At 34.6% G+C, this 16557-nt stretch overlaps 1 protein-coding gene across 1 annotated transcript in view; it reads right to left on the minus strand.

The window, feature by feature from the left end:
- PIAS1 (protein inhibitor of activated STAT 1) overlaps window positions 1–16557 on the minus strand; it is a 137631-nt gene that overhangs the window by 105127 nt on the left and 15947 nt on the right. Inside the window, exon 2 of the mRNA XM_069458389.1 lies at window positions 2665–3109. Within this exon, the coding sequence (XP_069314490.1) occupies window positions 2665–3109 (445 nt within the window). The remainder of the gene's footprint in view (window positions 1–2664; window positions 3110–16557) is intronic.

Here is a 16557-nt window from a genome sequence, read left to right on the forward strand (position 1 = left end):
TGCAGGCATGAAACAATAAAAAAACAGTGTAGACAATTAGAAATGAAAACCTGACACACATATTCAAGCAAAGAAATTTATGAGAATAAAATTTAAGTTAAAATTTTCTGAATATTAGCCAATATAGCCAAAATGTGTATCCAATTTGCATTTCTACTCTCTACGACAAAATTCATGTATGTATATAAATAGCATTTAATCACACTGACACTTGAAATTTGTATTAGTGAAAATGAAAACAGCAAATTATTAAGACCAGGAGAAAATTTGAAAGCTTATAATCACATAAAATAAAAGCCACCAACATTTTCTCCTTTTAAATTTCAGATAATATTCGTTGCAGCATGTATTTGACAGTAAAAACTAGAAAAATTTGTCTTTTAATAAAAGACTCATTTAAATCATGGAACAGTATACAGTCTTTAATAAGAAATGAGCTAGACTCTGTCTATATATATATATATATATATACACATGTACACATATGTACACATACAGACCATATATAGAGATTTAGATGGATTTACATATGGTCTTTAATTTAAAATGGGAAATAGATATACATCAGACAATGAACAATATTTATAATATATTATTACAGGGAAAAAAGCCAAGTTACACAATACTATGTATGACTCCTGTGAAAAATATGAAACATAAATGGCTTATATTTGTATATGCATACACATTAAACAGCTAACAAAGAAGGAACGTTAGCAACTTCATATTTTACAATGAGCATGTGTAAGGGTTATAGGTATACAGTAGGTTCCCAACAAGTGTTGTCTTTTCTTGTTATGGCCATATAAAAAAAATAATGTGATACAAAATTCACATTGTTTGAAAGTGACTTCCATAATCTTCATTTATTCAGGTAAATTCTGCTAAATATAATCAAAAACAAATACTTCATAGTTCAAAGACAGAATTTCAGTAAATGTTCTCAAAATGTTCTAAAAATTCCCCCTAAAATGTCCTCAACATTCGTCAATCCCCAAAACTGAAATGTTTAATGATTTGTAACAGGGATTCACAAGATTTTTCTATAAGGGTAAATATTTTAGGCTTTGCAGGCACACATGGTCTCTGTTACATATTCTTTTTGTTTTTCCTTTTTTCTTTTTTTTACAACTCTTTAGGAATGTTTTTTAAATGTCTTAGCTCAGAGCCACACAAAAACAGGCCACAGGCTGGATTTTGTTAGCCAGCCAGTCTGTCAACCATTGATTTGTAACAACAAACCAGCATCTGGAAGTCAGCTATTTCATTGTATTATATTGTATTTATTTTTTAGAGACATGTTCTTGCTTTGTCACCCAGGCTGGAGTGCAGTGGCCCAATCATAGCTCACTGTAACCTCAAACTCCTGGGCTCAGGTAATAAGGCACCTCAGCCTCCCGAGTAGCTGGGAATACAGATGTGTGCCACCATACCTGGCTAATGTTTTCTATTTTTTGTAGACAGTGTCTCACCATGTCGCCCAGTCTGGTCTCAAACTCCTGGCGCCTCAAGTGATCTTCCCACGTTGGCCTCCCAAAGTGCTAGGATTACAGGTGTGAGCCACCACATCCTCTCAGAAGTTTGCTATTTTAAATATATTATTGCACCAAAGGCATCAGAGGTCACAACATGGTCTTATTCTACATTAAATAAATAAAGTGGCATTATAGCAATTAAAATTACAAGTTGATTAATATATTGAATTCCATATACTAGACAAACTAATCAAATGATGAGAAAACACAATAAATGAAATTTCAAGCACTCGTATAACCATGATCACGTGTGTATGTAGGGGTGTACGTGTGTGAGTGGTGTGCCTGTAAAGAACACATTTGAAAAAAATCAGCTGAAATTTAAATACTACACATCAAAGCTTAAATCTCCTTTCATGATAATTAAAACCATTCACTGATTTAAATAATCAAAACCAGTCAGTCATTTGTTTTGGTTGTCATCAACCCCTGAAAACTAAGAACTGAATTCAAAAACTGGTAGTGATTTATTTGGTTTTAATTTTTTAATTTATGGCCAGGCATGCTGGCTCACACCTGTAATACTAGCACTTAGGGAGGCCAAGGTGGGAGGATCACTTGAGGTCAGCAGTTCAAGACCAGCCTGAGCAAGAGCGAGATCCCATCTCTACTAAAAAAATAGAAAAAAAATTAGCCAGGCAACTAAAAATAGAAAAAATTAGCCAGGCATGATGGTGTGCGCCTGTAGTCCCAGCTACTTGGAAGGCTGAGGCAGGAGGATCGCTTGAACCCAGGAGTTTGAGGTTGCTGTGAGCTAGGCTCATGCCATGGCACTCCTCCCAGGGCGAAAGAGTGAAACTCTGTCTCAAAAAATAAAATTTTTAATTTATAAGAGTTATTGTAAAATATTAATCAACAATCTAAAATACTACTCTTTAAAAGTTTATATCCTTGAAACTTTTTAATATCTACTGTATCAGTACCCATCACCATACCACCTTTTTCCTCCTGTCTAAATGATAGCTTTTATATATTTGATTTTATCCAAATTTAAAAGATCCTTATTATTATCTGGATGTTACTACCAAATGGAAATTTCATTATGAATAATAAACTGGGTCAAATTAAAAGTCTAAAATGAAAATTTACCCTGCAAAAGTAATCAGATACCATTATACAATAATCTTACCTAGACTGGTGGGTTTTATCAGTTCATCCAGTAAATCATAAAATGGTAATTTTTGAAGTTTTATATCCGGATGGACCGGGTGAAGAGCTGATGTAAGATGTGGGAGTTCCAGTTCATGTTTAGGTCCCAGAAGAGAAACAGGGAGTAACGGTGATGATGCAGGGTGACCATCATAAGTGAGTTGTGGAATGGTAGATGGGGACAAAGTTGCTGGCATAGGACTTGAATGTACGTTGGGGATGGACAAGTCTGCAGGCGTCATGATTTTCTGTGGGAACCGCCGCCTATAGAGTTCTTTAATTTTCATTTGTACAGCAGGACTACAGCCAGCCTTTAGCAAATGCAGGGCTTTTGTGAGAAGTTCGTGTTTGCGTCCGTGCTTGTTTCTCCCAGCGTAGCCCAACAGTACTTGGAGTTCAGAAACTCTAAGGCTCATAACCATTTGCTTAGAGAAAAAACAAAATATAAAACATTAGTATTCTAATAATATAATTTATAATATTAAACAACATTTTATCATAACCCCTCTCCTTATGGTTTACTTAAATAAAGGCCAGCTCATTTACAATCCTAATTATTTCAAACTTAAAATTTAAGTAACCAAAGAAACTTAAAAGTAGTATTCATAAATTAATTGACTTCTACCCAGGGTTATGAAACATACACAATAAAGTATACACCAGGTAGAACCACATCTCACTTTATTCCACTGTTTTGATGAAACTGCTGTCAGGTATTTATCAAGCACTTACTGAGACTCTAGAAGAGCTACCAAGTGCTATGTGGATAGCAAAAGATAATACTGTGCCCTCAAGAACATTGTTTTCTTGGGGAAAAATTATAAGTGTATGTGAAACAAATAACCAGTCCACCTCAAACATCAGATGTAGACAGGATATCAATAACCTATTATCAAGTATTACATTCTATATTAACTCTGGAATTTGTAGAACTTAAACTATACCTTTTTTGACCCAGTATATACCAGATACTGTATTTGATGTTTTTTGATGGGTTGTCAGAATCTTTACAACTCACAAAATGTTATTCTTCCTGATTTACATGAGGAAATGAGATCAGAAAGGTCAAATAACTTACCTAAAGCCATATAGCTACTAAATAACAGTCAGAATTCAAACCCAGATATGTCTGATTCTAAAGCCCATTCTCTATCCACTAAACCATGAGGAAAAAGACAGAGCTGGACACATATTCCTTACTCTCAGTTCACTTGCAAGGCAGGCTAAAAGTCCAGGAATTCAATCCACATGCCATACTGTGTGAGGCTGCAGTAAAGAAATGCATTTAACTTTGTTTAATCTTGTGTTCACAAACTTATCTGGTCACTGTTTCTCCTTTTCCCCTCATCTACTAAGAGGCTACCAACAGGAAATGCCCATCTATACCAATACTCTCATTTTAAAGTGGCGGAAAATGGAATACAAAGAAATGACTTACCCAAGATCACACAGCTATTAACAGCAGAATCCTAAACAACTTCACCACCACTGACAGAGTAATGTTACAATGGAAAGACGTGTCTTCCCATGTATAAGCTTACCATTTGCTCTCTATTTCCTCAACAGATTCCCTCACCTCATACCAAATACCAATACACAAAATCTATGCTACCTTCCCTAGCTAATCCTCTAGAAGTTCTTTTCAGGTAACAAAACAATTAAATAAATATTCTTCTAAAAAATAAAATAGTGAGAAGAAAAATGTACGAAGAACTTTATAAGCAATATAGCTGGTTAATCAAAGAAATATGAGCCCTTTCCCCTACTTCTCTGGCATGGAAAATTCTCTGTTTCCTTAAAGTCCAGCTTTTGTGAGCCTTTGCCCATTAGACCTGGTAGAACTATTTCTACTCTATTTTTATTGGCCATTTTCTTATCTGTATTGTAGCACTTATCCTACTATATTATAATTTTCTATTTATACAAGTGATTCTATAACTAGACTGAGGTTCTCTAGGGCTGCAGTTCCCAACATGTTAGGAACCAGACTGCACATTCCGCTCCCTCCTTTCCTCCCCTCCCTCCCCCGTGGAAAAATTGTCTTCCATGAAACTTAGGAACCAGGCCATATAGGAGGTGAGCAGCAGGCCAGAGAGCAAGCAAATCTTCATCTGTATTTACAGCCCCTCCCCATCACCCGCATCACCGCCTGAGCTACAACACACACACACACTCTCTCCCACCCACCCCCAAACCCTACCCCCCATCTGTAGAAAAACTGTCTTCTATGAAACCAGCCCCTGGTGCCAAAAAGGATGAAGACCATTGCTCTAGGGCATACAACCAAGTTACCCTCAGCATCTAGGACTAGGGCCTGACAATAGTAGAAACTTACCAAATGCCTGGACAATGAATGAATGAATGAAAAAAAGGGATATCAGAAAAATGGATGGGAGGTAAAAGCTACAGTGATATGTTATCCAAATGTATGCCCAAACTCTTATGCTCTATGGATATGCATATTACTCACGCATAGAAAACAATAAAAAACAATTTTTCATTAAATTAGAAAGGATTTTTTGTTTTCAATGTTTTTATTCTATTTTCATAATAAAACAAGGAAAAATTTATTTTCTACTGTGGCAATGTGTTAAAAACAAATTCTATCCCAAATCCTGTAAATGTTTCCCTTTAGATGTCATTAGAAATTGTAAATAATTACTAACTATAATATCAGCAGGGTGTCAATTTCTCCCTACTCACCAAAATGTCCTAAAGAGTACGAAACAATTTTAAGGGTTATTATTTATTTTAAAGCGAACAGAGCCTTCAAATAGAAATGCACTCTTAATGTTCCCTTTAAACATTCTACTTTTAAAGAAATAACATGAAACTTCAAGCATTAGAGGTTAAAAATAAATTTAAGTTGGCATTGGTCAAATATACTTCATTTTACAGAAAACAAGTATAAATTTTAGCGAAAACTGTTTTTCCATTTCAATTCAACTCCATTCTCCTAAATCAAAAACAATAAAAATTCAGTGATTACCATAACTCTTCATCGATGACAGCTTTTGTCCTTACTCTATAGGTACAAGGATTTAAACAAAACATAGATGTATTATTATTCTATTTTTGTGGAAGAACACATTGACAATTCATAAAAAATAAAATATCTTGTTTGATGGTCCAAAGAAAGTCAGTGACACAACAATAAATTTGACAGCTCTCAATTATATTTTTGACTGTCTCTGAAACAAGCAATAGCAGCAGCAATAACAATACTTGGTACATAGTAGATACTCAAATGGTAGCTGCTATTAGCAAGCCAAAGTTTTTAATTTTTTGGTTTTTTTTTTTTTTTTACAAGATTCATCATTAATTACCACAAATAGGAGGAAGATATTGTCCTCATTTTTCGGATGGGGAAACAAACTTAGTAAGGTTAATAAACTTGTTGAATGTCTACTCCAAATGTACTTTCTTTCACAGTATAATAACAAACCACATGCCTTTTAATTGGGAAACAGAAAAATCTATTAGGAGATTAATGTATTTAACATCTGATATCTATTTCAAGCTTCAACATTTTGGCTTTTAAAAAGCTGGTGGTTAAGATAAGAAAAGAATGTATGTAGATTCATAGTAACCATTGCACCTCATAATCAGGTACAATGAAAGATCCGGTGGTATCTATTGCTATTATTGGAGCAGCTGTTGCATAGTAGGCATGCAATTATTTAAAAAAATGAAATGTAAGAATGGGGTGGGAAACACTGAAACATCTGAAGCATCAATCAACAGAAAAGCTGCAGAGAAACATAGAGCAGTCAATTCACAATGAAAAGTGCCGACAACATCAACAAAAACTAAACACTGATGGTGAAATGAAATATATTTTAATCTGTCGTATGTTTAAAAATCTCCAATTGTTAGCACTAAAACAAAATTAATATTTACAACTAAGGATGACATCAGCCACTACTACCAGAAATCATTACTTTCTGCATATTTTCATACAATTCTGCTGACTCTACAACCTCAAATGACATAGTTCTCAGAATCCTAGGGGATTTAGAATGTCTGAGAAGTGTATATATTCTGTATAAAAGAGCATTCTGTGAAAGGCATCTTCTTAAAATTAATGTTTTAATCTGACACACATGCACACAATTTAAAAAGCCAAATAGTTTTACAAGAAAAACAGCAGTCCCTTGTCCATACCCAATTTTTATCACCCTCAAGTCTTTTTAGCTATTTCTTCTGGCTTTTTTCACAATATTCCATATAGTAGGTCTATACAGCTGTTTCTTATTTTTTCCTTTTAGGAATCTACTAACTTCCCATTATAAAAGATAATGGTTTAGCTCTGTTATATCTCTTCTGTCCCATCTATCATAATTTTTAGTGAATCAATTGTCAGTACTTACATTATTACTATGGCTGTAAATAATATAGCTGAGCCAAAAGCACATCAGGATTACTCTTCTTTATTTATATATAACTTTGCTTTCCTTATAGTTAATAACTGTGCCATTTTTCCATTTGCTTCGTTTTCTATGTACCTATTGCTAACTCATCTGTGAATTCTGCTAAAAGTCTAATTTTCTTCTCGATATATATTCAAATACATCAGGCAAATCTGCTTTAATTGCTTTCTTAAAGGACATACTTCCTGTAGTGGTCCATCATGTTCCAATTTGGACTGTAGGCTCTCTACGTACACATGGTGCACAATTATGGTCATGGAATTTCCCTTTAACTTATCCTGGGAATTCCCTTGTCTCTCTTCTATATTGGATCCCCTGTTTCCTTATCTTACTACTTCTTCTTTCTTGGTTTTTTCTTTTTAGTGGGGTATTTCCTTCAGTAGATTTCTGAGAAAGGAGATATAGAAGGTACTTTTTTTATTATTATTCCTTGCATTGTCTTTTAAAATCTTCATTTACCCACACTACTGAGTTTGGCTCAGTATAGAATTCTAGGCAGGAAATCATGTTACGTCAAGACTTTGAAGGTCATTCCTCATTGTCTTCTGGCTTCCAGTGTTGGTGTTAAGAATCCTGGCATCATTCTGACCCTTAATCATTCATAGCCACATGTATATACCCTTCTGGAATCTTACAGAAGCTTCTCTTTATGTGTTTTGAAATTTTACAGTGTTGTGCCTTGGGAATGGTCTTTTGGTTTTTTTTGTTTTGCTTTGTTTTTAATTACATGAACTGATAATTGCTGAGCCTTTTAAATTTAGAGATGCATATCCTTCAGCTACAGTTAGTTTTCTTACAATAATATTCCTGTCATGTCTTTCTGTTCTTTCTTGTATGCCTATTATTTAGATACTGGTCATTCCAGACTGATTCCCTAATTTTCCTTTATTTTTTCTTCTTGCATTTTTACATCTCTTGTCTCTTAGCTCTATTTTCTGTGATTTTCCTCAATTTTATCTTCTAACTCTTCCACTAAAAAATTTAATTTCCATGAGCTCTTTTCTATTTGCTGCATATTTTTTTCTCTTTCTCCTACATTTTGCTCTTATTTTTCATGAATGCGGTATCTTCTCTCTTTGAGAATATAAACTGGGTGGTGAAGTTTTCTTCCGCTCCCTTCATTGTCTCTGTTAACCTCTGAGTTCTTTTGTGCTGTTTGCTTTGGTCTCTGCCTTTCATGCTTGAGGCTTTCCTTAAATCAGAGGGAATCCTTGGCTGCGCATTCATATTTAAGATATTAAAAAGACAATTAGAAGATCTGTATGAATGAATAGATCAGAGTACTTCATTCTCAAATGATCAGGCAGGAACCTAGCTGTTTTGTTTGGATTCCCTTTTTTTCCTTTTATCAGATCACTTTTGACAGAGAGGAATACTCCAATCTGCTTTGGTGGTATAACGTTGGCTTCCACTATTTTCGAGGCAGAGTAGGGGGGAATAGGGAGAGAGGAAGGGGAGGTCCTCACCATTCAGTAACAAGACATTTCACTCAATCTCCTTTTCAGATATGTAAAACTCTATAAAAACATACATATATATGTATGTGAACAGTACCACAATCACACAGAAGCAGGGACCATATTCTGAGAAAGATAAATACAGACAATATTCAAGCAACATCGGTAAGCATACAGTGCTTTTTTCAATTAAACAGAAAGCACCAGTTTTATTGTCTCATTAGCCATGACCTTACATTATTAAAGGTCATATCTAAATTGTGGATAAGAATTAGGTACTTCCTGTTGAACAACATAATTACTCTTGTTCACACATCCCACTGCAGTGGTTTACAGGATTAGTCATAAAGCCTACCCTATATAATTATGAGTCTTTATCTGGTATCGATTTATAACCAATTGTAAACCAGAATGAATTCTGAAGACAGATAAAATAGGCATTTAATAATGTCATAGTATTTCAATTACACTTTTGCTTCCTATCCACAAAAGCAAATGAATAATAAAAAACTCTATAGTTGCATATATTAAAGCCTGCACAGTATAACAAAAATATTTCAGTCATTATTTTCGAAGTCAGATTCATTCAACAGGGCTGACTTTTGGATAATTTCTAATCCTTCCCATTAGAAATAGTTAATAAGCAGCTGCTAGCAATTTGTCAGCAATACCTAGTTCAACCAGAAAACCTAGTTAGACAGTTTCTACTTAAAGCAGCAAATCAGGTTGGTTATATATTTCTCCATAATCTTGTTCCACCCAATTTCTCATCTTTTATTTCTCAACATATAAGATAACTGGAAACTGACTTCTCCTGTTGCTGATTATCTACTTCATTATATTGATTGCACTGAGCTCCCACAAAATGACAAAATATTGCGATTACACATAAATGGAGATTCCACTCTCCTTTAAACAAAGTATAAACTTAACATTCTGTTGAAATGGTGTACCATGCTTCAATTTTTGATAGATAATTTAAACATCATCACGTTTATGTGCTATCACATTTCATGAAATATATAGGTATGTTCTTCAAAAAGCTCCTTCTAGATGATAACTTGAATACCAAAAATAACAAATCCAATTTAGAATGTTTTAAAATCTGAATATTTTTCCTAATAAGAAAAAGTTTAGTTTAATTTTAAAATTTGGAGTTTAAAATTCTAACACATTGACAAACTTTTTATGCAGAGGCAAGAAAACAGGCTCTTATTTAAGTAAAAGGCTGCTCTGCACACAGATGTTCAATAAAAGCTTTTTGGATCAACGCACAGGCCCTAAATGAGTATACAGAGCAAGAGAATATAGGACCAATGATGACATAGAGATAAGCTAGTCTTCAGAGACATACATAATCATCATACTAACTCAATTTTCAAAAGTTACTGAACACCTACTACGTGCTAGGTACATGTGCAATATAATGGCACCAGCATATACAGAATTTTGACTCTGGTACTGACTTGGCCATTAATTTACCAAATTACAATCTTTTTTTTTTTTTTTTTTGAGACAGAGTCTCACTCTGTTGCCCAGGCTAGAGTGCCGTGGCATCAGCCTAGCTCACAGCAACCTCAAACTCCCTGGCTCAAGCGATCCTTCTGCCTCAGCCTCCTGAGTAGCTGGGACTACAGGCATGTGCCACCATGCCCAGCTAATTTTTTTTTTCTAAATATATATCTTTAGCTGTCCAGATAATTTGTTTCCATTTTTAGTAGAGACGGGGGTCTTGCTCTTGCTCAGGCTGGTCTTGAACTCCTGACCTCCTGCGATCCTCCCGCCTTGGCCTCCCAGAGTGCTAGGATTACAGGCGTGAGCCACCGCACCCGGCCCCAAATTACAATCTTACAGGGTCTGTTTTCTCACTTCAAAAAATGAGGGATTAACTAGAGGTCCCCTTAAAATTTCAAAATTCTATAATGCTACAACTCTATTAAATGAAATCTTTCTTCTCATTCTTCTATACTTAAGGAAATACACTCAATATAGCTGGTAAAATCTTTCTATATTAGCATTTTTTTCAATCATAATTTTAAGTGTCATTTATATGGGTTGATAAGAGTAAAAAATGATAAAAACCTAACACATGTTAAATGATTATAATGTACCAGTTCCATACTAATTATACTTAATATGATTATCTTATTTAACTCTCACATGGACCCATAAAACAGAGTATCATTATTCCTACTGTATAAATAAGAAAACTGATGCTAAAGCTGAAGTTAAACAGTAAATAAGTGATGGGGGCAGGGTGCAAACCTGACCTGACTCCAGAGCTCATAACTACTAGCCAATATAAGTGTCTTATCACAAAGTTCAGCCAGGGCAGAGAGTGTGTTACACTCAGACAGAGGTAGAAAATGGGTAACAGGGGACACTAAATGACAGTTAAGGAATTTAGACTGTACAGTGTGAGCAGGCAGTGAAATAAGTGCCTATTTGTGAGATAATAAAAATATGACAAAAATCTTGAGGAAGTTATTGAAGTAACTACCAACAGGATGGATGAAACAAAAAAAAAGCTAAGAAATAAGACTTCTAGCTAGAAGACATGACAAGAAACAGCAATTAAACAGGAACTATTTATCTACATGTAAAGTAAGAAAGAATTGTGACAGTGGAAATAGAGGAGATAGGACCATGAGAAATAGCAAAGAAAAACTGCAGGTCATGTTCAACATTCTAGGAACAGGTGGGTCTTTTAAAAATTAGTGCTGTACTCATCATGAGAACAACCATCATTCAATTTTCAAATAAAATCTAAAATTTAAAAATAATAAAGCTGAGCATGGTGGTTTGTGCCTATAATCCCAGCTATTCAGGTGGCTGAGACAAGAGGATTGCCTGAGGCCAGGAGTTTGAGACCAGCCTAGGAAACATAGTGAGACCCATCTCTAAAATAATTTTTAAAATTAGCCGGTGGGGTGGGTGGTACATGCTTGTTGCCCAGCTATTCAGAAGGCTGAGGTGGGAGGATTGCTTGAGCCTAGGAGTTCATAACCAGCCTGGGTAATATAGCAAGACCCCCCAAGACCCCTGTCTCATAATAATAACAAGCAAAATTTTAAGAGGTTTTAAGCCTATCAAATTCTTAAAGATTGACTATTCTTTCCTAACTACTGCCAACCAAAAACAAATTAAACATTGCATTTGCAATTGGAGATATCATCTCATCTAAGTTTCAGAAAAGAAGAAACAAAAGAAACAGTATACCCTGAGAGAAAGTTGAAAAGCCTAAAAGGAGGAAGAGACAAGTATTAACAAAACAAAAGGGAGAACAAGAATGCATTCTATAACTAAACAGGCTTTCAACTATAGCTTTTGGTCTCGGTCCCAAAATAGAGACTAAGGTAAAGTCCTAGAGAGATGGTATCAAGAGAAATATTTCAAAGTAACAGGTGTAACCTACTCAAGGTTACAGAGGTAGCAAGTAGTGGAGCTCAGACCCAAAAGTCAGATGCCAAAGTCCACACAATGTTGCAGAGTACTGACAACTACAGATACTATTAGGTAATTTGAAATAATGTTTTTGGATATAGTAGCAACATAGGATCATAACATAAAATAGAACTTTAAAGATCTTCTTGTCCAAACCTCCACCTAATATATGACATTTTAATGTAACCTTGGCTGATGATTTCTCAGCCTCTGCTAAAACACTTTTTAAGAGTTCATAAACTTTCAAAGTAGCCCACATTATTGAAAAGCTCTATGAAATGAAATTTTCCTTCAACTTCCACCCAATGGTGCTAAAATTTCATCCTCTTAGTATACCAGAGTCTATTCTTCCCCCCCCCCCCCCCGACAGGGTCTTGCTCTGTTGCCCAGGCTAGAGTACAGTGGCCTCATCATAGCTCACTGCTACCTCAAACACTCCTAGGCTCAAGGAGTGATCCTCTTGACTCAGCCCCCCAAGTAGCTGACACAACAGATGCATACCAAGCTAATTTTTTATTTTTTGTAGAGAAGGGGTTTGTGTTGCTCAGGCTGATCTTGAACTCCCAGCCTCAAGCAATCCTCCTGCCTCAGCTTCCCAAAGTGCTAGGATTGATTACAAACAACAGCCACTGCGCCCCACCTAGTCTATTCTTAAAATGTGTTAAGAAGGCTCTTTTCCTTCAACTTGGTAGGCTCTTCCCACTCCTGATCATCGTTCTCTGACCATTCTGCATTCCATAGTACTCAGGAGTGTATGAAATAATCCAGATATGGTCTGACTAGTCTCAAATACAACAGCATTACTATCCCTCTTATTATGAACATGATATTTTCTAACAATGTAACCTAATAAGGCATTCACATTTTAGGTTTGTAGAATTGTTTTATTTGGGCAAAAGGGGTGTGTGTATGGTATGTATTATTCTTTTGTTTCAGCACAGAGGGGGGTTGCATCAACATCATCCTGTTGCTTATATTAAGCTTCAAGTTAACCAAAACCTGTATTCAATCTTCTTCACATGAATTGCTACAGTATTAAGTTAAGCCACCTCAGCCTCTAATACAATATTTTTTTATTTAAAAGGAGAACTTAATATTTAGTGCTATTAAACTTCATTTTTTTCAGTGCATCATTCTGGCCTTTCAAAATCCTTTTGAAAAATTGTACCCTACACCTATTGTGCACTTATCACACAGTGTGGTAAACTGTTGATTTTCTAGTTTATGTTCTCCCCTAGACTTTGAACTTTTCAAGGACAAGCACTAATCTCCATATCCCCTATGCTAAGTATAGTTCATGACACCTAGTGAGCAAGTGCCCAAGAGATGATGGTGATGATGAACTAATTCCTCTTGATTCTGTTATCTAACACACTTTTCCCAGTCTGTGCCATCTACAAAATCTGAGCATTTTGCCTCTTAAATATTCACCCAGGTTATCCTTTAGAACTTGGGATATGACAGGATCAACTCTATAGAGCCCTGTGGCATATCACAAGAGATTCTCCTCAGGGTAAAAATAAGATTATTCAACTACTTGTGATTCAGATGACTATTTTCCCCCAGGATTCACCAATCTTAAGGGAATCATTCAATAAACATCGCCCACAGTGCTCAAGAAAAATAATTAAGGTTATCATATTTCAGTCTTGATTTCTAAGTTTTAGAGAAATGCAAGCTTTAAAAAAGATATACTCAAATGTCCTAAAGGCCCTAGGAATGATTCCTCACAAACTAGACAGAAAAATATTAAAAAGAAAACAAAATAGGCTACAGGAAAAATTATTCAAATCTTACAATGACAGTTCGCCTAAAGATTTGGGAATTATTAACTTAGAGATGGCATTGCCCAAGTATTTTTTTAGACAACTTGACTATGTATTTTTTTAAGTCCCATCAGAAACCTATTAATGATAATATCCCTTCCTTTTCTACACTGAATGGAACACTTTCATTTGGTTATTCTACTAGTTACAGGTACGAGAAACAATTTCACAACAAAAACATCCTTTATTCTACATAAAGTAAAACTGCTAACCGACTGCAAAACTTACAGATTATCTTCAGAACAGATTATTACAACTAAAATTTACGTGCAAAGTTACTGAAAGTAGTGAAAGCAAGTTTAAGAAAATATTCATATTTTCTTTTCAGAAATTTCATTCATGTACATAAAAATACATTTCAAGGTGAGGATCATGAAAACATATTACACACTCTTCTCAAAAATTTATGGAAGAGAAGGAAGATAAGCTACTCATTCTGAGGCCAAAAGCCCTAACAGACTATACTTTTTAGCATCCATTTGAACACATCCAGAAAATTAACCAAAAAAAAGAAGGAAAAAAACCCAAAACCAAAAGCAAAAAAAACCAAGCAATGTTAAATTTACAGATAAGGAAAGAGTAATTAAAAAAAAAGTAAAACACAAAAATAGGAAAAGAAATGATTAACTGTTGTGTCTAAAGGACAATTCATAAACTATCCAACAAAAGAAAGAAATGATCTACAGTTATGGTAAAAAAAAAAAGAAAGAAAGAAAAGAAAAGAAAAAGCCTTTTATCTTTTGTAGTCATTAGAAAGTGAAATAAAATATGAGTTTATCATAGTCAATCAAAAAGAACAATTAGTGGAAACTCATTCTTAATGCCATTCCTCATACATACAACTAAGCAAATTCCAGAGCATTTCTCCAAATAGTCAATGTAGCCAATGTTCTTAAAAGTTCAAAACTTCCTTTATTTCATAATCTAGAAAGCATAATTTTCTATTTGAAGATCAAAAACATAAGAAAGAAACTCTGTGACAGAAGAAAAACAATACTTATCATTGAATCCTAAATCTAAAATGATTAAAAAGGAAAAGAAAATTTTTAATGATTAAAAAGGAAGAAACAAATGGAGGCATATGTTTCTTCAAAGAAATAATCCTTAGTAAGCCTTTTCCAATTCTGCTCAATAAATTAATATTTAATCCTCAAATTCTCCTAGAAACAAAACTGCAGTATTTTTCAAGACAATGTAACTGCAGTTATATTTTTAAACTTCAAAATTTACTTACTTTAATAGTTAGCTACCTAGATACCATCAACAACAACCCCAAAATAAAACTTATCTATAGTTCCTAATCATGTCTTCCCTTCTCAAATCATATTAATACATTAAAGGTCCCAAGAAATCCAGTAGAAAGAAATATGTTAATCCAACATCATTTAAATCTATTTAGCCACAAAACTCATTATTATTATCATTGTTTAATCTATTATCATCTCATTTCTTAGCACTTCACAGAAGAATTCTTGAAAAAATTATGAGAACTTCAAGTTTTCCAAGAGTTCCACTTTATGCCTGTTATTCTAGCAAAATTATTTAAAGCACCCCCTTCTACTCTTAAAAGTGTTCCTGTTTGGATAATCAATTATGATCACCCTAGAATTAATACAAGGGTGAAAAACATATTATCAAATGTGTGAACTACCTTTACCAAACATCAAGTTAACATGCCTATGTTACTGCATTCAGTTAAAATGTTAGGTGTATGATTAATCTCAATCCCTTTTCTCAAATTTCTGAAAGAATTCTCCACTGGCACTTGTATATGTATTTTCAAAACATTGGACTACTGAACTCTCACTATTTGAACTCATGAACCAAACAGCTTTAGACAGTGAAGAAAAACTATAATTGCTTAATTAAAAATAGTCTGTTATATCTAGTTGTAAGAAAAGGAAAACTCTTGAAAAAACTAAAGTAGCCCATAAAAGAAGATGTTTAAAGTTTTAAAAGATATTTTTAAATATCATTCCAGGCCTTATCTGTAAGAGTGCCTCAGAATTTTTGACCCTACTTTCACTCGGCCCAGTCTTCCTGGGTGACCTCATCCATCTCATGACTTCAAAATGCCATCTCCAAGTTAATAATTTTGAAATCTTTATTTCCAGCCATTATCTCCTAAACTCTAAATCCATATCTGCTTAACAGTTCTCTCTCCTTTATGTGCCAGAAGTACTCAACTCAACGTGTTCAAACCTAACATATCAACTTTCTCCAAACATCCCATCCACCACTAGCTGTCCAAGCCAGAAGTTTCTATACCACCTTCTCCTTCACTCCCACATCTAACTATTTACCAAGTCCTATCAATTCTAACACCTTAAAATGTGTTAGTCTGTCCCTATTACCACTTTAATTCAGACTACCGTGATCTCTTCCCTACATGTCTGCAAGAGACTCTCCTCCCTGCCTCTAATACTCTCCTCTCCAAGTCATTCTTCTCACTGTTGTCACTGATTTTTCTAAAATACAAGTCAGTTCATGTCACACTTGTGCTTAAACTTTCCAATGATCACTCACTGTGCTCAGGATAAAGGCCTAAACCTCTTAGGCTGGCCTAAGATATACTTCATGATCCAGTCTCGGCCATTGCAACCAACCCCTTAACCAACTCTCTATTCTCCAGGACTTTCATATATACATGCTGTTCTTTCAAGGAGAAACTCTTCTCCTTCTTCCATCCCAATCTTTCTCTAGCTAACCCCAACTC

The sequence above is a fragment of the Eulemur rufifrons genome, chromosome 2, assembly GCF_041146395.1.
Source record: "Eulemur rufifrons isolate Redbay chromosome 2, OSU_ERuf_1, whole genome shotgun sequence".
In the NCBI taxonomy this organism is placed as follows: domain Eukaryota; kingdom Metazoa; phylum Chordata; class Mammalia; order Primates; family Lemuridae; genus Eulemur; species Eulemur rufifrons.